This window comes from Thamnophis elegans, chromosome 4 (assembly GCF_009769535.1).
Source record: "Thamnophis elegans isolate rThaEle1 chromosome 4, rThaEle1.pri, whole genome shotgun sequence".
Lineage (NCBI taxonomy): Eukaryota > Metazoa > Chordata > Lepidosauria > Squamata > Colubridae > Thamnophis > Thamnophis elegans.
The window spans coordinates 75,409,663-75,430,773 of record NC_045544.1 but is presented as its reverse complement, the minus strand read 5'-3'; the positions used below and the strand labels follow the sequence as shown (position 1 = coordinate 75,430,773).

Here is a 21,111-nt window from a genome sequence, read left to right as displayed (position 1 = left end):
GGAAGAAAGTAAAATAAGGCTACATTACACTCTAGAGCATGCTTGTCCAGCATTTTGGCTTGCCTGGGTCGCATTGAGTGAAGGGAAATTGTCTTGGACTGCACATAAAATATGTAACATAGTTAATGTCTATAAATAACAAGCTTTAGGTTATTTTTTTTAATTATCTTTTGAGGCCTGTACTAACTGTACAGGGCAACATGTGGCCTATGAATCACAGATCTGACGCACCTTCTCTAGAGATTTGCATCTGTTATAGACTGCATCAAGTTTTCACAAATCAAGGCAATAGCAATAAAGAAGAATATTTGTCGTTCAGGGCTTGCTTGTTTTCATCAGTGCTAGTAAGGAGTGCTGTTTGCTGTCAGTTTATATTTTGGTTGCTTGCCTGCCTGTGTGGGTGGTGGCCGTCTTAGAGATTCTTTGGTTGGGCTGTTTACTGGCAGTTTATTGATTGGGGGCACTGCAAACTATGCAAAAGAGATAATTAACCAGCCCCCAAAAAGAAACTAGCAGTACTCACCCCTCAGATCATCACAGATTAACTTCAAGGTTAACTTCAGACCAATAATCAAATAAGCAATGCCCCAATCAAAAAACTGTCAAAGAGCCATCAGTAAACAGCCCAACCAAAGAATCTCTAAGACCCCACCCCACCCACAAAGGCAGGCAAGGAACCAGATTATAAACTAACAGCAAACCACTCTCCTTACTAGCACTGATGATGTTACCTAGTTAGGTTAACAAAACGTCTGCAAGAAAACAAGCAAGCTTAGAAGGCAAATATGTATGTCCCAGAATAATGTTGCAAGATCCAATCTGGAGTTGGTCATCGGGACCAGGGATTTATTTTTCTGAGCTTTCAGAGGAACTTCTCTCTAGCAGACTGTTTGGGCTATTTTGTGGGTGGTGTTTATATGCTGCCTGGTTATGTGTGTGGCTTTTTAGGTGCTGAGTACTAAAGGTGCTCAGTACTATTTGACACCAGCACAACTGTATACTTTCCAAACAACTACTGGAATCCAAGAATGTTTAGCAGAATTGCCAAAGCAAAAAAACCAGAACAGTTTTAAACAATTCAATGCCATTATGCAGGTTATATTGATTTACCTGTAATGTCATGTGATAAAGGCTCATCAATAGTTTCCACTAACTGAGCTGCAGATTGCTGAAGAGCATCATCTGAGTCCCCAGTTGAAGTTCCTGCCTCCTCTCCTACTGCAGCCTCCTCCATGGCTTCAGCAGCTACTGGAGCCAACAGTTCTCCTGAATGGTACAAGGAAGAGTTACCCGCATAGTCAAAGTTGGGTATCAATTTTAAAAGAAGCCTGATGGAGACTGACACATGTACCAAAAGATTATATAATCTAAATATAATTACCCAGGTACCTTGCCCCCTCCCTCAATGAAAGTATTTAGAGCAAAAAATAGTCCCAATGCTGAGACATGGTGTGGAATTGTGGGGCCTTATAAAAGCTTCCTCATTGGAATAAGTTCAGATCCATTTTTAAAAAAATCATACTGGGAATTGACAAGTACATATAAGCTTCAGCGGTCAGAACAGAAGCAGGTTTTCACTCCATACAGTCATTCAATAATTAGTTAAAATAGTTTTTAACCTTTTGGCACAGGATCCATTCAATAGGCCCTGACAGACTACCCAAAATATGTTTAGCGGAACAGTTTAAGTACATCTCAGCTCATCTCCTGCATAAGCTGAATTACTAAAGTTGTTTCATAGCATGGGTTTTCCAACCAATATTTACTCTCCCAGGCAAAGGAAATTTTCAAACAGAGTCCTGAATAGCAGTACCCAAGAAAACATGGCGTTATTGGCAAAAAAAGGCCTTAATATGATTGGCTAAGAACGAAACCATTTTCCAATATGAAAAATATCTGCCTATGAATTTGATGCAATTCTTATAAAGGGCCTATTATAGAGCAGGATTTGAGGTGCTAAAAATGGGTGCTTCCCTCACCTACCGTATTATAAAATGGCGTATAGAGAAGGAAGTTCAGCTAAGAACCTGTTATACCAAACAAATTGGGATATCATATACCGACAAAATATTTTTTTCTCTATTTACCACATACATATTTTATTGTTGCATTTTTAAATCTATTTTGTCCTGGAATTAGTTCCTGTATTTTATCTTTCTTTTGTTGACTTTAATATGGCTCAAGACTAATTCTCCTTCACTGTTCCCCACCGCAGGTAAACAAAGCATTTTCCATAGATAAAATATAATTTTTAACAAACCTGCTAGAATATCTTGCAGCATACATGTCAGAGAATACTGAGCCCACGCTCCTCCCCAAGAGATATCACCTCTGTTAAAGTCTGTTCCAACCAGAAGCAGTAGTAGCCTTTCTAACTGAGCTTCATTCACAATTTCACACAAATGAATTGTAGGCCTTGTTGCATTTGCAATTCTAGCAAGAACCTGGGGGAAAAAAAACAGTAGACAAAATTCTCTTTGCCACAACCTGTTTCATATCTATGGAGAACACAACACTTCTACAAAATAAAGATTTGAATATTTAGCAACTGTCATTTACATTTATATTTATAAATAATGGTAAAGGAATTTAGAATAATATCAGAAGTATTAATAAATCAAAAGAAGAAATAAGATAATCCTTCTGGTTTGAGAGCATATGTAACTTTAGTTTGATGCCTTCCATCTGTAGCTTGGGGAAGTTCTTCTCATAGAGTCCCTCCCATTTCTAATTTCTTTATTTTTAATTTTACCTTAGAAATTGCAAAGTTGAAAACTATAAGAAAATATGAATTACTAAAGTTATTGTACTGTAACCAACAGTGTTTCTATCTAAGTGAACAACACTTTCAAAAACTCCCAATAAAATTTTGGTTTATTTCCAACCACTACCTATGCTGTGATGATTCAGATTTTTGCCAGTTATCAGGAACACAATGACAACATTTTTCAGAGGCAACGTCTTAAGTCAAGAGAGGAAAAGAAGCAAAATTTAGGTGCTCTAGTTAGCATAAATTAAAGGTTCATGTAAAGCAACACTGCTAGTTGATACAATCCACAGCTTTTGCTTCACCACAGATGGATTGAGAAAAAACATAGATGATTTTATATAAACAACAGCTAGGAAAAGGTACATCGTATTGATGGAATTATATTTAAAGCCCAACAACCAGCTTCCTTCTCTTATGGAAACTTACTTATTGAAATGTAATTCTACCAGAGCAAAATTCCTTGGGATCAGAACAACAGTGCAAGTTTTAAATTTTTTATCCTCTCAAATCATGCTATTTTATTATTTCTCCCTCAAGGGGCTGAAGTCATCATACTTTTGCATGACAAATAATTATTCGGAAAGAATTTTGTGAGAGCTGCTGATCCAGCCTAGTGTACTAAAATGCAAGTTTCAAGTTTTGATCAGGTTTATTTCTATTAACTGTATTGCATAATACATACCTTGCAGACAAATAACAGCAAATCTGCATGACAAGTAAAATCCATGGACAACAGAAAGAGGGCCAATTTCTGCACTACTGAGATACAACGCTCATGTGCCAATGTAAATGGAAGTGGCTCAATTTCTGGAGTTTCTTTTGCAGTTGATACTTCAGTGTCTAACGTAGAACGGGGCCACTCTGCAGTCCGTCGTAAGCGTATCAAATCCTTAAAGTGCTACATAAATCATAAACACAAACACATTTGTCATTATTCAATTATTCATTGAATCATGAGTCGATAATTTCACAAACAAATAAAGAAACCCCCTCCCACATAAATCACTAGTATCAATAACACAGTATTTCAATCAAAAAGAAATAAGAAAACATTGAGTTACCTTATATAAGCAACATTGAGTTATCTATTGTAAGCCTTATATTACAATATTATGCAATTAGTCCAAATAAATACATGTCTATTTAACTAAACATACATACGTTTATTTCCTAAATCACAGCATGAATAACATTTGTTGTTCTCAAATTTATAATTCTTGTAAGAAACAAATTAACTGATTACATAAACTATTAACTGATTACATTCAACTATTATCACACTGAAACCTTTTGATAAGACACTGGATAAACTTAATGTCTTAACAGTAAGGAATAGTAGTTGGAACATACAATGGTTTCTAGATTAGATGATGTGAAAACACAACCATAATGGTATGATTATTGGTCTTCAAGTGAGGATTTCTCAACACTTTGTACAATGTGACTCTAACTCTAAGACGGGTGGTAAATAAATTTAATAAATAAACAAATATTCCTAAAAGAAATAATTAAAACTGATAGCCAAAACTATTTCAGACAATTCTGTTGACCAAAAAGTGCTTAATTAATACACCATTTTATTTGAAGAGCATCCTATACCATATAATAAAAGAATGGATAGTGAAGGGGAGTTGTTTTAAAAAGACAAATCCAACTTCCTTTTTCCTTAACTAGTAGCATAATTATCTGGATACAGCTCATGTACCTCTTCTGATGACTCAAAAAGGGCACAGTTGGAGAATTGTTGAAATATTCTAATTTAATCTTAAATTTTTATTATAAGGAACTGTCTTGATGTGAATAACCCACAGCATTATTTAGAAAGCAGCTTATATAAAATATATGTACATTTACATACATATCAACAGGTATCTCTGTTAGAATTGATTAGTTCTAAAACCAGAGATATAGCAGGTAGCTGAATAAACGAGTTAGGCCTTAAGCGGCATAATAAAATCATATGTGGAAAAAATGAACCCAAAACATATTTGAATTTGCAGAAAAAGATATTTCTGCACGAGACAATAAATATAATTGCAGAACATCATACCTTTGACGTGGCCTGCTTTAGTTTTGCCTGTTCTACTAAAAGTTTATAGGATGATCCTTTGTTGCTTTGTATTTTTTCTTTTTCCATCTGTTCCACCAAAGCCTTCTGTTTTGCTTTTAATAAGTTAAGTTGCTAAAAGAAAATGTTAACAGTATATAAAAATGTATATAATAAAATGCAAAATAGATATGCACTTTCATAGGATGGTCAAGTTAAAGTTTTTTTTTTTAAATTTAGTTTTTATATTTATAAAACTTTAACAGACTGCCAACAGACCTGAATTACAAAGCCAGTTTCAGTAACAGATTTAAGGTTGCAGAAACTGGTGAGGCTTCAAATACTATATATAGGAGCAGATATTTGTCAAGTGTTTGTCCTCATTGTCAAGTTTTCCAAACGTTGTATAATGAACAAGTTAAATAGAACAGTGGTTTCTCACATTTTTCCCTTCAAAGTTTTAGACTTATGTGAAAACTCTTCTTCTACCAAGATGGTGGAAATCTCTTATTCTACCCTGCAGGGCACGCATAGGATTTCCTTAGATCCCTTGTCTGCAATTATTATATTGTCAATATTGTCAGTATCAGTCACACTTTCAGTTAGGTTCATGGTTGCTGTGGGAAAGTCAGGCAACTGGAATTTTCTTTAACTTGCTTCAGTGCATTCCAGCTACATGCTACCTAACTTATAAAATGTTGCTCTGAATATAAAACATGAATGGCATCTCAAATGCATAATATCCTCCTATAATTTAGAAGAAAGAGAAAATCATTAATATGAGCTAGAAGTTACCTGTTTGTGATGAACAAGCTGTTTCCTGATCTTTCTGGAATATAACCTATCTAAGCTACTGTTGCCTTTTGAAGATCTATTGAGGCTCTGTGTATGTAAATTATTATTAATGAAACTCCACTGATTGCCTGAAAAGCAAAACAAAATGATATTTCAAATTTGGTAGTCAATGTTTTACACACAGACCACATATACACACAGAATCATGTTATCTTGAAAAAAAGAAAAAAGTGTTAGTTTGTTAAAGGGTACAAACATTGATTGTTATTGTTATGGATGCTGAGAAAACAGCTGATTTAGCTTCATTAAAAGGACCAGAGACGGTATTTAGAAACAGCTAGTTTACATCTTTCAAAACAGGACTTTTTAAAAATGAAATGTTAACTGAATGATCAAACAAACAAACAAACAGGTAAATTTTTTAAAAAGGAAAGTAGAAAAGACATTAAATGTTGCACAAGAAAATCAGATGAGAAAGGAAGTCCTATGCAATAAATCTGTGTATATCAGCCTGTGATAAGCTTTCAGGCTGAATGGCCTTGACCTCATCTTATATTATCCTGATGGATCCCGATCCATCAGCATTTTCAGAGCTGATGTGAATTGTTTTGTAGTGTGTACAGGTAGTCCTCGACTTCATTTAGTGAGCGTTCAAAGGGACAATGGCATTGAAAAAAGTGACTTATGGCTGTTTTTTCAGACTTAGGACCTCTGCAACATCTCCATGGTCATATGATTAAAACTCAAAATGCTTGGCAATCAGCGTATATTTATAACCGGTCCAGTGTTCCGTGGTCAAGTGATCACTTTCTTGTGACCTTCTGACAAGCAAATTCAATAGGAAAGCCAGATTTACTTAACAACCGTATTACTACATTAACAACTGCAGTGACTCACTTAACTGTGGGAAGAAAGGTCATAAAATGGGGTAAAATTCACTTGGCAACTGAAACATTGGGCTCAATTCTGGTTGTTGAGTCGAGGACAACCTGTACATCATGGCATCTCGCAGGCAACTGAACAGGAACTGTTTGATTGACACTGGCTGTAAAACCTCAGGTCAGCTTGAAACTGAGTGGACCTTAGAATATTCCTTTGCAACAATTAAAATCCCAAAATATTTCTTTTTACTAAGCATGTATTCAATTACTTTATAGTCTGTATATCTTAAAATTAAGCTTAACTAAAAGTTTGTATCTCTTAATCAAACCTTTGGAAACTATCCCAGAATCTGAGGACCACAGATCTGTTACTACAAAGCGTACGATACAATTCCAGAATTTTTTGAAATGTGTACGGGAGGGGAAGGGAGAAAACAGCAGCTAGCATTTATGTCAACTAAAAGCCTACTAACCCAGACTTCAACTTAAACTTGGGCTGCTATGTTATTTCATGTGTGGCTCATGCTGTTATATGGTTTTTGCTTTTATCACTCTCGATGATTGCAGTTTTATTGCACTCCACTCTGGTATTCATTTTAATGAAAATCAGGCTAATGATTCAAATAGGTAAATAAATGGGATTCAATTGTTTTCTATAATACCAAATTATAAGCAAATACTAGTGAACAAAATCCCAAACCAAAAGACTCTCCCAGCCCTTATTCATACTTATTTAGTCAAGTGGGAAGGAGTTCTATCCTAAATAATAAAGAAAAGAAAAAGAAAAGAAAAAAGTGGACTGGACATGGGTATGTATGGGTTAATAGCTCCTTAACTTAAATATGCACTTTACTTGGGTTGCATAGTTACTGTTTTACCCCAGGAAAAGAAGTACCTTTTTTTAAAAGTAATGTACATGTGCATACACACATTGCTACTTTGTATCACCTTTTCAGCTCTGGGCATAAAGTGCTGCCCATCCCTATGTTTTTCCAAATGACTTAATCCAAAAGGGAATGTATATGTTTGCAGATATGTCCCTTGGCATACTGCACATTTCCTGCCCTGTCTGATTATTAAAGCATTTTTTAAACAGATGAACAGTTAATAAATTGATAGATGGACAGAAATGATGCTGGATTGTAATATTCTTATAGGAATAATTCCAAATATGACACAGATCTATAGATAATCTAAGAAAATGAAAGTAGGTGATTGATGCTCAGGGCTTTCTTTGGAAATGGGGAGATACTGGAAATGTGGCCATGGGAAAAAATAATAGTAAAGCTAAGCTAAAATGGTAAAGGGCAACCTGAGAAAATAGCAGCTGGTGGGAAAAATCCTCAGGCTGTGTTACAGTAACTCAGTGCTTTTTGAGTGGCCATTTATCTTGGCAGTCATTCTGTGAATAGACAAGTTCCACCAAACTTTATGCCTACTTCTGTCTAACTGTTAACTAGCACTGGAAATATTATGGAACAAGTTAACTTTATTTGTAAATTCCAAAGAACTGATTAGAAGGGTGTGACTAAAAACTATTATTTAGAATGTTTACTCTTGCAAGTATTTGGCATTCTGATTTTAGAAACAGAAGAACAAGATCAAGTGATGATTTTAAAATTTGTTGCTGGACTAGAGGCTGATTGGGTCTGACCTGAGAGAAACAGGTTCAGGTTCAACCCCAGCAAGATGGTGTGGCTTTAAATGCTTGGTTTTCCTAGCTCTGGAGAGTTCTAATTTTGGTCCTGAATGGGATTGCACTGGCCAGTGAAGAGCTGTGTAATTTAAGGCTCTTCCTAGATTCTCCAGCTTCTGCTGGTACTACCTGTGGCATTACTATAAATCCAGCTTCTGCAACAGTTATGCTCATTTCTGGATTGATAGACTTTCCTCACAGTCAAGCCTTGCTTACCTTGTGGTTGGAATACAATAATGCTTTCAACATGGGCTATCCTTGAAAAAACGATAGATTCAGAATGCGGTAGCCCAAGCAGTGACAGTCAAACCTCACTAAGTCTACATGAAGCCCTTGCTATGTTAACCGAACTGGTTACCAGTTGGTTTCTGAGTGCAATGCAAAATGTTGGTTATTACAGGTACTCATTTTAATAGACATTCTTTCAACAACTGTTTAAAGTTACCATATTGCTGAACAAATGGTACTCTGGAAATTTGTGAAATGAATAATTTTTCCAACACAATGACAGTGCTCCTAGACTGGGGAGCAAGGATGTCCAGCACACACAACCTTCCCCACCCCTTTATTTCTACTTGCCATTGTAAGTATTGAACTAATCAAATAGCTAATCAGCAGAATGCTTAATTCAGTATCTGAGATTGGGATACTGGTTCTCTCTAAAATGGAAAATTAAGATTATTTTGTTTTGGAACAACAGCGCAGGATCTTCAATTCTAGTAATATTCTAAGGTGTCAATGGTTAGATTAGCAGTGACAATGATTGGGTGGAGTAAAAAGATTGTAAAAGGAGTGGCAGAGCCTGGGGGTGGAGTTAAAAGTGGGATCAGTCTAGAATTCCTATATAGTTACAAGCAAAGTAAGTCTATCCCCCCCTCCCCCAATTCTATTATCTAACCCCAGGCAGGTGCTAACCATTAGTTGAAAAGATTCCTGTGCAAAGGCATGATTAACAATTAGTCAGTTTAATTGGACCTTTACATATGGACTTGATCTTTCACGCCTGACAAACAAGTTCATAGCTGTTTATAATAAGATTTATCAAAAATGGTAGGTTACTATTCTATGCAAACATAACTGCCCTTTTTCAGGCACTATATGCTCATTAATAGATTTTACCATCTTAAGTAGTATATACTACACCTGTCAAGAATCTTTCTCTCTCTTTTCCATTCAAAGGCTTCTTAGATGTAGCTGCTTCATCTTCCACTGTTGCCACATAGTCTAAGAGTCTAGATACCAACATTACAACCCAGCTAATCATTGGGATATCCAGAACTCCTTCAAAATAAGAGAATTTGTTTAGGCAATTATTAAGACAAAATATACTAACATATTTTTTTTCCAGAATTTCAAAATAGTTTACATATCTCTTTTCTCCTCACATAGAAAAGCAAAAAAAAAAAAAGAGTGATTAAACTTTGATAACCATGTGAAGAAATTATTTGTTCAGCTATTGGGGAATAAATTTTAATACCTAAAATGAATGCTTTGAAATTAGTTTCAGTCAAATTAGTGTGCAATGGTTGTCTGTGAATTTTTTAGTTCATCTTTTCTTCTAAAGCTCCTGTACATGGGCTTAAAAAAAGCCCAGCTCATAACAGACAATCAATAGATGGTAGCCAAAAATCAAGGTTTTCTGTTATCTGTCTGTTTCCATCTAATTGTGATCTGGATTGTATTTTACAAAACAGTTACACTAACAATGTTGAACAGACTTTTTAAAAAATCTAATATTATTTTAGAAACGTTTGGTACCTTCTGAACATCTGTGGATAGGTAATTGAGGCTGAAGAGGAGACAAGAGATTATCCAAGAGATTCAACAAACTTTCTAAGACACCAGTGTTGCTGAGTGATCTTTGACCAATGCAAGAAAGCAACATGAAGACCCTAAATATAAAAAGTAAGAATTTTAAAAATATTCCTGGCTTCTTTAATAAGTAGCAATAATTCTAAGAGAGGAAAAAAAGCTGATCCTAGGGAATATATCATTTATTTCTCTTTTGTTCTTCAGGCATAAAGAACTAAGTCATACTGATAGCATTAAATATACAGATGTCATATTATTTTTGCAGGTACGTTATAGACTATGTATATCAACATGCAGATCCTAATATGAATAGAATACATTTCAACCAATTACAGACAGACTTAATTATGATGATGATGGCTTTCATTTATAACTGCAAATTGTTATAATTATTATAAGGCTTTCCCCCTCTTGCTTATCTTTCTATATTTCAATAATATATAGACTGGATGCTGCTTGATGATATATTAAAAATAATGTGAAAATTACCTGTCTTGTGGAAAAATAAGAAGTTGCTCTGAATTATACAATTCCTGCAGGACATTTGAGAGAAACTGCCCCCACCATCTTTCACCTCCACACAGCTGAACGAGTAAAAGCCCTGTGTGCAAACGTATTTTGGGAGTCCCACTAATACATAAGTGCTTGAATAATTCTTCACAGGCTTGAGCATTAAATGTACTTTGTAAAACCACAGGAACAGAGTGCCCTTAGAAAAAGAAATGAAGAATGTTAGATTGCAAAAAAACCATCCTATGCTTAGTTGATCATGATTCTAGAAGTGAATATAGATTACACAGGTTTGTTTAAGACATTATCTCAGCAGTGACAATATTGCTAGCAGTCTCACAGGTTTCTCTTGAATTAATTAATTGAATTTCTATGTTGCCCATTGCATAATACAGCAACTTTGAGTGATTTACAATATAATAAAAAGTTTAAAATGCCATCAGTCTTTTAATTTAGAAGATTTAGAAGCCTTTTGTCTTCTATTTGTACAAAAAGGCGAATCACTAAAAAAACCAGAACACATGGATACTTCTAAAAAATACAGAAGCTGATTTTACACAACAAGATCTCTCTCTTTCTCTCTCTCCCTCCCTTATCTCACACACACACTTATCCCTGTAAATTAGATCTCCTTCGACTCACTAGGTTCAACCCCAGGGGCACATCCTCAGTGCCAGGCACAAGGCTGCAGCCTCCGCTTCCTACGCCCCCTGCTGGGGATGTGTTAATGAAAGAATTTTTCCTGAGCGAACTAAGCGTGGCTCTTAATGCACAGACAATTAAAATGGAAGATAAGCTTAGAGATCATAGAGAGGTGATAAAGCAGGAGAGAAAAGAGGAAATAAAAGAAATGAAAGAAGAAATCAAAAGTGAAATAAAAGGACTTAAACAGGAGTTGTATGAGAAAATTGATGCCAGGGTTGTTAAAATTAAAGAAGAAATGCTGAGACTTGTAACTGTATTGACAGAACATGTTTCTGGAATTGAAGATAGTCTAGAGGATCTTAATGACGCCAATACCAACTTGACATTGAAAACAGAGGTGGTGGAACAAAAAGTGGAAAATGCTGAAAAAGAAATTATTATGATACAGTATCGACAAATGGAGTTTGCATTAAGAGTAAGGGGGCTGCGTGAGGAGAAACAGGAGAACCTGAAACAGATCCTATCAGAAGCTTTTGACCGCCTGATGGGAAGACCAGGGACCAACCTTGACTGGCAAATCGACAAAGCTTATCGCGTTAACTCTTGGCTGGCAAAGCAGAAGCAGCTTCCTCGAGACATCGTTATATACTTCACTACAAGAGAGCTTAGAAATATGGTACTACAAGCGTCTTATAACACTAAGCTTCAAATTGGCGGTCAAGACCTGATTGTTTTGAAAGAGATACCACCTCAAATGTTAAGAGCCAGGAGAGACTACGCTTTTTTGGTCGAAGAACTCAGAAATCGTCAGATACAGTATAGATGGGATGCACCATTTGGCATTATATTTACATTTGATAGGCAAAGATATCGCCTCAACTCTGTATGGAAAGCCCGAGATTTTTATTATAATATATTGAAGGCTGGATACCCTGCACCATCTGGACCTGGAGAAAGACCACAAGAAGGACAGGATAGACAGCAAACTACACAACCACCAGATAAGATGGAGCATCTCTCTCTTCTAGAAGCACAAGGTGTTATGGAACAAAGACCTAGCCGCATGATTACTAGACGAATGGAGAAACAAGCTAAAAAGCAACAATATCAACAATCACCGGCCATCGATCAAGGAACTACAATAACAAGTCTGGAAGCAGTGGGAGGAGCTAGGCCTAAGATTAAACAGGCCATGCAGGAAGCTCTAAAAATGCTTCAGCCAACCAAAGATGACAACTAAGATTTTAACATGGAATGTCAATGGACTGAATTCTCCACAGAAGAGAAAGAAAATATTTCACTATCTCAAACAGTTTAAGAATGATGTAATTTGTTTGCAAGAAACTCATATCAAATCAACTGATCAAAAATATTTGATTAACTCAAAACTTGGTCAACATTTTGTAGCTTCCGCTATGGAAAAGAAAAATGGTATAGTTGTATACTTAAGAAAAGATATGAAAGCTGAATTAATAGAAGCAGATCCCTTCGGAAGATATATTGCTTTAGACCTAATCCTAGAAGGGAAAAAGACATTACTTTTGGGAATTTATGCCCCCAATCAACAGCAAGATAGATTCTATAGAAATCTTCATGCTAAATTAGTACAGTGGGACTATAGTTCCTGTATACTATTGGGTGATTGGAATGGAGTGATAGACACTAAGAGAGATAAGAAGACTTCCTGCCTAAATACTAAGATGCGAGCAAAGTTACCCAAACCTTTCTTTGACATCATGGATGACTTTGAATTGAGAGATATTTGGCGAGAAAAAAATGCAGAGGAATATGACTTCACTTTCTTCTTTGACAGGCATCAATCCTTTACAAGGATTGATTTTATACTAACCACTAATGATTTGCTTTCTAGGGTCAAGAAGACAAAGATTGCAGCTAGGGTCCTTTCGGACCATAACCCAGTTTGGATGGAGTTGGGAAGGGTAGTGCAGGCAAGAAGGTCTTGGAGATTGAATGAAAACTTATTTAGATATGAAAAGTATATTAATGATTGTAAAAAATTGCTATCTGAATATTTTGTTTTGAATATGAATAAGGGTACAACTATGGAATTTGTATGGGATGCAAGCAAAGCGTATATGAGAGGAGTGCTGATGAATATAAATAAAACACATAGAAATAAACAAGGGTTAAAACGAACAGAACTGGAAGAGGAAATTAAGAGAAAAGAGTTGGAGTTAACAATGAACCCAGGCGATACAAAGGTTAAGGAAGCTATTAACATATTAAAATCTCAATTTGACATGTTGATCCCTGACCAGGTAGCCACTAATTTATTATATGCAAAACACAATACCTTTTGTAATGCAAACAAACCTGGCAGGTGGTTAGCTTATCAGATTAGGAAAAAAAAGAAAACTCGAAATATATCTAAACTGATTTACAGAGGGAAGGAGGTCTTTCAACAGGAAGAGATTCAAAAGGCATTTCGGGAATTTTTTACAGAACTGTATAAAGGGGATAAAATTAATGGTTTAGATATAGACAAATATTTAGATAAAGAGAAAATACCTTCAGTTAGAGAAGAGCACAGGCAAAAATTGAATCAACCAATAACCTCGGGGGAAATCTTGCAGGTAATTAAGCAATTAAAGTTAGGGAAAGCACCAGGTACAGATGGTTTGACAGTGGTTTACTATTAAAACTTACAGTTAGAAATGGTAGAACCTCTTAGAGAATTATTTAATATGATTCAAATGGAAGGTAAAGTGCCTCCATCTTGGAAGACAGCGTTTATATCTTTGATACCCAAAGAAGATCAAGATTTATAGTCTCCCTTTGTGGGGAAGGTTGTTGAGAAGGTGGTGGCCTCCCAGCTCCAGCGGTCCTTGGAGGAAGCTAGTTATCTCGACCCATTCCAGTCCGGCTTCAGGCCTGGTTACAGCACAGAAACCGCTTTGGTCACATTGACCGATGACCTCTGGAGAGCCAGGGACGGAGGCCACGCCTCCATTCTGGTTCTCCTTGACCTCTCAGCGGCTTTCGACCATGCTATCCTTCTGCGACGACTGCGGGAGGTGGGGGTGGGAGGCACTGTTTTGCAGTGGTCCTCCTCCTACCTGTCGGACAGGTCGGTCGGTGTTAGTTGGAGGGCAGAGATCGACCCCAAGGCCCCTAACATATGGGGTGCCTCAGGGTTCGGTCTTATCCCCCCTACTTTTCAACATCTACATGAAACCGCTGTGCGAGATCATTCGGCGGCACGGGATAAGATACCATCAATATGCGGACGATACCCAGTTGTATCTGTCCGCCCCGTGCCAACTCAATGAAGCGGTGGACGTGATGAACCGGGGCCTTGAGGCTGTTAGGGACTGGATGAGGGCTAACAAGCTTGTGCTCAACTCGGATAAGACCGAGTGGCTGTTGTGTTTCCCTCCCACTAATTTGGCAAGTGTTCCATCACTCAGGCTGGGGGGTCAAACACTACACCCCTCAGACAGGGTTCGCAACTTGGGAGTCCTCCTGGACCCACAGCTGACATTTGACCACCATTTGTCAGCTGTGACCAGGGGGGCATTTGGCCAGGTTCGCCTGGTGCACCAGTTGCGACCCTACCTGAACCAGGAGGCTCTCACAACAGTCACTCGTGCCCTTGTGACCTCTAGGCTGGAATACTGCAACGTGCTCTACATGGGGCTGCCCTTGAAGAGCATCCGGCGACTTCAGCTAGTTCAGAATGCGGCCGCGCGAGCGATTGTGGGTGCACCTCGGTTCACCCACATAACACCTATCCTCCACGAGCTGCGCTGGCTACCTGTCGATCTCCGGGTGCGCTTCAAGGTGCTAGTTACCACCCATAAAGCCCTTCATGGTAGTGGGTCTGGATACTTGAGAGACCGCCTCCTGCCAATTACCTCCTCGCGACCAATTAGATCACATAGATTAGGCCTCCTCCGAGTCCCATCTGCCAGTCAGTGTCGACTGGCAACTACGCGGAGGAGAGCCTTCTCGGTAGTAGCTCCGACCCTTTGGAACGATCTCCCCGTGGAGATTCGTACCCTCACCACCCTCCAGACCTTCTGCACAGCCCTCAAAATCTGGCTATCCCGTCAGGCCTGGGGTTAAAGTTTGTAATCCACCCCCACCCGAATGGTATGAATGTTGTGTTCTATTTTAATTATGCATTGTTCTTATGTGTCACTGTTTGTATCCCCTTCCCCATGAGTTGTAAGCCGCCCTGAGTCCCCCCAGGGAAAAGGGCGGCCTATAAATAAACTTTAAACTAAACTAAACTAAGATACTACCCAACCCAAAAATTATAGACCTATTTCATTACTGAATGTAGATTATAAAATTTTTACTAAAATATTAGCAAATAGGTTAATGTTGGTTATTCAACAATTGATACACACGGACCAAACAGGTTTTATACAGGGGAGACAGATGAAAAGTAATGTCAGATTAATTATTAATGCATTAGAATATTTGGGAAAGAACAACCAGATCCCTGCTGCGTTTATATTTTTGGATGCTGAGAAGGCCTTTGATCGAGTTAACTGGCAATTTCTGTTGAAGATATTGAAAAAAATGCAGATAGGAGATAATTTTTTACAGTCAATTAAAGCAATATACCAACAGCAAACAGCACAAATCATAGTCAATGGAAGTTTAACAGACTCTTTTCAAATCGGAAAAGGTACAAGACAGGGTTGTCCTTTGTCCCCATTATTGTTTATTATAACTTTGGAAGTATTGTTGAATAAAATACGGGGCTTGGATGGTTTAAAAGGGATCAAGATTAGGCAGCAAGAATATAGAGTCCGCGGTTTTGCGGATGATTTGGTCATAATATTGGAACAACCGCAGGAATTCAGTATGGTCTTAATGAATACGATTAATCAATATGGTCAAGTGTCTGGTTTTAAAATAAATTTAGGAAAAACAAAAATATTAGCTATAAATATGAATACTAAACCAAAGGAAGAATTAGGAGTGATGATAGGATGTGAGGTAGTTAAAAAAGTCAAATATCTTGGAGTTAACATCTTAACTTCAAATGGGAAATTATATAAGCATAATTATGAACCACTTTGGCATAGTATACAGACAGAGATGAAAAAATGGGAGAAATTGCACTTATCTTTGTTGGGTAGGATAGCGGCAGTGAAAATGAACATCTTACCAAAATTTTTATTTCTTTTCCAAATGTTACCTATACTTAAAAAAGATGCGAATCTTCTAGAATGGCAGAAGGGTATCAACAAATTTGTATGGGCAGGAAAGAAGCCGAGGGTAAAGATGAAAATAATGCAAGATGTACGTGAGAGAGGAGGTTTGAAACTACCTAATTTAAAACTATATTATGATGCAGTGGCATTATCTGTAATTAGTGATTGGACTCATTTAACTAATGATAGAATATTGAATATTGAGGGACACGATCTGGTATATGGTTGGCATGCTTACCTGTTATTCAACAAAAAATTGGATAAGAATTTTAAAAGTCATATTTTAAGAAATGCTTTACTGCGGGTCTGGAAAAAATACCAATATAAATTAAATGACAAGATACCCATGTGGGCAATTCCTAGACACGCAATTGAAAATATGAATATAGCACAAAAACAGGACAGAATTACTTACAGACAGCTTCTTACCTCGGAAAGGGGGGTATTACAATTAAAATATTTAGAGGTATTAAAAGAGGAGAAGGTAGTTCAAACATGGCTCCAGTATGGGCAATTACAGACTAGGTGGAAAATAGATCAAAAAATTGGTTTTATCCAAGTTGAGGATAATTTGTTTAAACAAATAAGAGATCAAAGCTTAATGCATATAAAGAGGATATATAATGTATTAATACAAATGGATTCGGAAACAGAATTAGTTAAAGATTTTATGATAAAATGGGCTCAAAATATTGAAGAACCAATAATGTTGGATACATGGGAAAGAATCTGGGTAAGAAATGTGAAATTTACACAAGCTCAAAATCTGAGAGAAATTTTTTACAAAATGTTCTATAGATGGCATTTAGATTCTAAAAAGTTGGCTTCTATGTATTCGAATGTACAGCCTAAATGTTGGAGGTATGGTTCTCTCGATGCTATGTATTATCATATATGGTGGACCTGCCAAAAGGTTAAGGCATTCTGGATAAAAATATGGTGGATTATGCAAAATATCTTTAAAAGAAGGATAAAGTTTACTCCTCAGTTATTTTTACTAGGTATATGTACTGACTTTACAGTGGTAGAGACTAACTTGATTCTGCACCTAATAACGGCAGCAAGACTGTTGGTGGCGCAATACTGGAAGAAGGAAGACTTGCCTACAATTCAAGAATGGACATTGAAAGTCACAAACTTAGCCGAGATGGCTAAAATATCGGCATATCTTAAAGATCACTCAAATGAGAGATATAAACGAGACTGGAAAAAAATGGATTGACTATATACAAAATAAATACGGGACCAAGAAACTCCAGTTAGCCTATGCTTAAGATCAGAAATGATTTAAATTGTTTACAGTTAGTTCAGCAAGAAGAAGCTAAGGTCAATGTAGAATGTCATTAATTTCTTTATTTCTTTTTTCTCAATAGATTTTAGACTGTGTTTGTTAAAAATCCATACCGTGTACGGGTTCTGGGAAGTTGGGGGGGGGAAGGAGGAGGGGGGTAGGGGGGTGGAGGGAGGGAGGGGCATACAAAAAAATTGTACTTCGATGTTTTAATGATTGACGAATGATGAAATATTTGTGTTTTAAAAGAAATAAAAAACCTTTGAAATGGAAAAAGACTCACTAGTGAAGATTTCTTCCCAATTTCTGAATAAAGACAGCTTAGATAGCACCTGAAAATATTTATTTTATATTTTAATTAATTCTGCACTACTGCAAATTATATGGGAGTATCTTGACTGACTTATCAAGAAAAACAAGAACCCTGTCTGTGAATAAAAGTTAGGCCATTTCCCAGTTAAAGATGCTACACCATCAAATCCCACATATTTATATATCATAAGTTGGAAGGTATTCTAAATATCAAGATGTTATTAAAAATGATGGCAGTTTGAAATAATTTCTTGCAATGGATCAGTTCTTAATGCAATCCATTATTTTTGTTTTGAGTGGTTTACAAACCTATCCTCTCTATGAAATGACTATTATCACAAATTTTCACGGTCTAATTTTATACGTAGACCTTGACTTACAACCATTTGTTCAGTAACTGAAGTTGAAGGGACTTAAAAAAATGACATGACCATTTTTCACACAGCCAAAATTTGGAAATTGGCAACTGACATGTATTTATGACAGCTGCAGTGTTTTGTGGTCATGTGATCACTCTTTGCGACCTTTTGACAAGCAAAGTTAATGGGGAAGTCACTTAACAACCGTAGGTACTAACTTAACCGCTGCAGTGATTCACTTAGCAACTGTGATAAGAAAGGCTGTAAAATGGGGCAAAATTCACTTAACTGTCTTGCTTAGCAATGGAACTTTTGGGTTCAATTGTGATTGTAAGTGGAAGGCTACCTGTATAAAAAAATTGGAGTTGTGCAATATTTGTTAACATATATGATGTAAGTTAGTTTCAAAGAAAGAAGTGATCCAATATTATTCAATTTTTGTACCTTACTGAATAAATGAACCATAATAATCAGTTATCTCCCTTGGATCTCATCCTTTTATTTCATTCTAATTTTAGTACAACTGTCTGTGATACCTATCTTTATTTCTATATTTTGTGGTAGATCAAGAACTTAGGCAGGGAGGAGAGAACACTAAGAATAACTAGGCTGACCAGAACCAGGCTACTCTGAGATGTACATTTTGTGAATATTCAAAATAGTGGACAGGAAGTCTGAAGGTAAAGCAATTCTCCAGTTCCTGTAAATTTAGAAAATTAAGAGACACAGTTGCTGAAATTTTCAGATTAACCTTAATTTGACTCTTTATAGTCTTACTTTCTTAACCTTTGTCTCATTCATTTAATCTGAAACATTCTACAAAGCCTCAAAATCCCCACTGACACGAACACATATCATTTCAACACTGACCAATTAACAAGTTTGTTATTTTATTAATAAAAATAATTGAGCTACCAACCGTTGGAAGAATGGAGTAAACTAAGTAATGTATCCAAAAGATATCGGATAATTGTGCGCAACTGTTCCGTGGAGGACATCTGAATTAGTTCTTTAGGATCACTCTGTTCTTTCAAAATCTTCCTGCTTGCTCCTAGAGCTACTCTGAGCCTTTGTACAGCATGATGAGCCAAATTCAGCTGAAGCTGGAGTTGAATGCAATCCTGATAAGCAGAAAATACTCGGCTGTCTTCCTCCACTGCCTTATCTGGCTTGCGTAAAAAATACTGAGCATTGTTAGCACTGTTCAGTGGTGGAAGGTCAATACTTTGTAGAAGTGTTTCAAGTCTATGGCAAGCTAAATTATACCTGTAAATGAGGTAAGGAAAAAATGTCTTAATTATACATAAATTATTAATAAAGATCCCAGGATATAAGAATATTTGTACTTATACTGTTAAATAACAGTATTTTAAACAGGACTAACACTTTGCTAACATTCAACAACTTGCATTATCTAACTAACACATCAACATAAACGAAACAACACAACACAACAGAAACAACAACACATTTTACCTGCATTGTATATCTTCCTGCAGTGCAATCATCATAGCTAAATGTTGATCAATTTCTGGCTGGTTTGCAGATTCAACTTCACCTCGCAAAGGATCGTGCATAATCTTCAACTCACTCTCTAAAGGCAAAATGTATGTATGTCCATAGTAAAATCCTAAAGGAATTTTGGCTCTGGCATTTGTACTTCCATAGCGACCAATGACCGTAATCTGAAACAGAAGAAATGCAGCCTTTCCATGTCAATTCATTCTTTGAAAATAGGAAATATATTGTAAAACTGAGCATTATTTATCATGAAGAACATTTACCATATTGAAGTATATATTCATTAGAATATATTATCTTTATTGAAAGAATTTTTACCTTCATGAATCTGCAAACTGGTGGCGGGATTAAATCGTGCAGAATAAGAGAATGGGTGCTAATATCTGTAGCAACAACTAGCCTTCTTCCATCAACTTCTTCACCGAGTGTCCAAATATCAATCGATAAGGAAGCCAAATCCCCGCAAGTTGGAATCAACACATCTGTCAATAAGATGGGTCTGCCAAAGTCTAATGTCACAAATCTTCTTGCACCTTTGAACAGAAATAGTCTTGATGAAATACCAATAGAATGATCTCTGCCAGCCTTTGCCAGAAAGGCAATCATGGCCCACAATTTAACAGACAGAAACCATATTGTCAAAAATATTTAATTTTAACAAAGAAATATTTACAGTTTAGTTACTGCTGGCCCAATACAGATTATTCTGGAATTTATGGCTGATATATCAATAGTTCTTTCTACCCACATCCCTGTGTCTTTTGGTTCCCCTCAAACTATAGCTAGAGAAGTGTTAAAATCAACCCTATGAACCCGAACCAGGAATAAATGTAATGTAAACCTTGACTACACTCCCAATCCCTCTTCCCCTTATTTGAAGAATTACTAAATCATTTTACAATTATTTCAAAATTGGTGAGGAAGAGGCTCACACAATTCCCTTCTCATTTTTAAACATACATCTCCTACATTTAATGTGCAAATATTTTCAGTTAAAATAAAGAAATACTGATCTTGCATACAGAGTTTAATTATACAGCTCTATGGATTTTAAAGCAACTTCTAGGCTACATAACAAACTTCTTAAATTGAGGGAAATTGAAAAATCAATTTGCTATAAAACACCAACTGGAATTTAAATATATGAATCCCCAAATCACCCTTTGTGCCTTGGTCATACTTATACAGTGGTATCTCAGTACTTGTCTTTAATTGATTCCGGGAGGATGAGTACCAAATAAACCATGTGACTTACAATGTCGTGACCCGTCAAAACCGCGTTC

The 21,111-nt window shown here is 36.5% G+C and overlaps 1 protein-coding gene across 9 annotated transcripts in view; it reads right to left on the bottom strand.

Moving 5' to 3' along the window:
• Positions 1-21,111, bottom strand: part of BIRC6 (baculoviral IAP repeat containing 6) — a 153,109-nt gene that overhangs the window by 84,762 nt on the left and 47,236 nt on the right. For 8 of the 9 annotated variants that reach the window (XM_032216649.1, XM_032216653.1, XM_032216656.1 and 5 more), the window contains 11 exons: positions 20,147-20,361; positions 19,784-19,992; positions 19,227-19,573; positions 10,491-10,710; positions 9,948-10,081; positions 9,333-9,470; positions 5,613-5,740; positions 4,821-4,952; positions 3,453-3,668; positions 2,261-2,444; positions 1,111-1,266 (listed from right to left, as the gene is read on the bottom strand). In XM_032216649.1, the coding sequence (XP_032072540.1) occupies positions 1,111-1,266; positions 2,261-2,444; positions 3,453-3,668; positions 4,821-4,952; positions 5,613-5,740; positions 9,333-9,470; positions 9,948-10,081; positions 10,491-10,710; positions 19,227-19,573; positions 19,784-19,992; positions 20,147-20,361 (2,079 nt within the window). The remainder of the gene's footprint in view (positions 1-1,110; positions 1,267-2,260; positions 2,445-3,452; positions 3,669-4,820; positions 4,953-5,612; positions 5,741-9,332; positions 9,471-9,947; positions 10,082-10,490; positions 10,711-19,226; positions 19,574-19,783; positions 19,993-20,146; positions 20,362-21,111) is intronic. The other variant, XM_032216657.1, reaches the window with a different exon arrangement.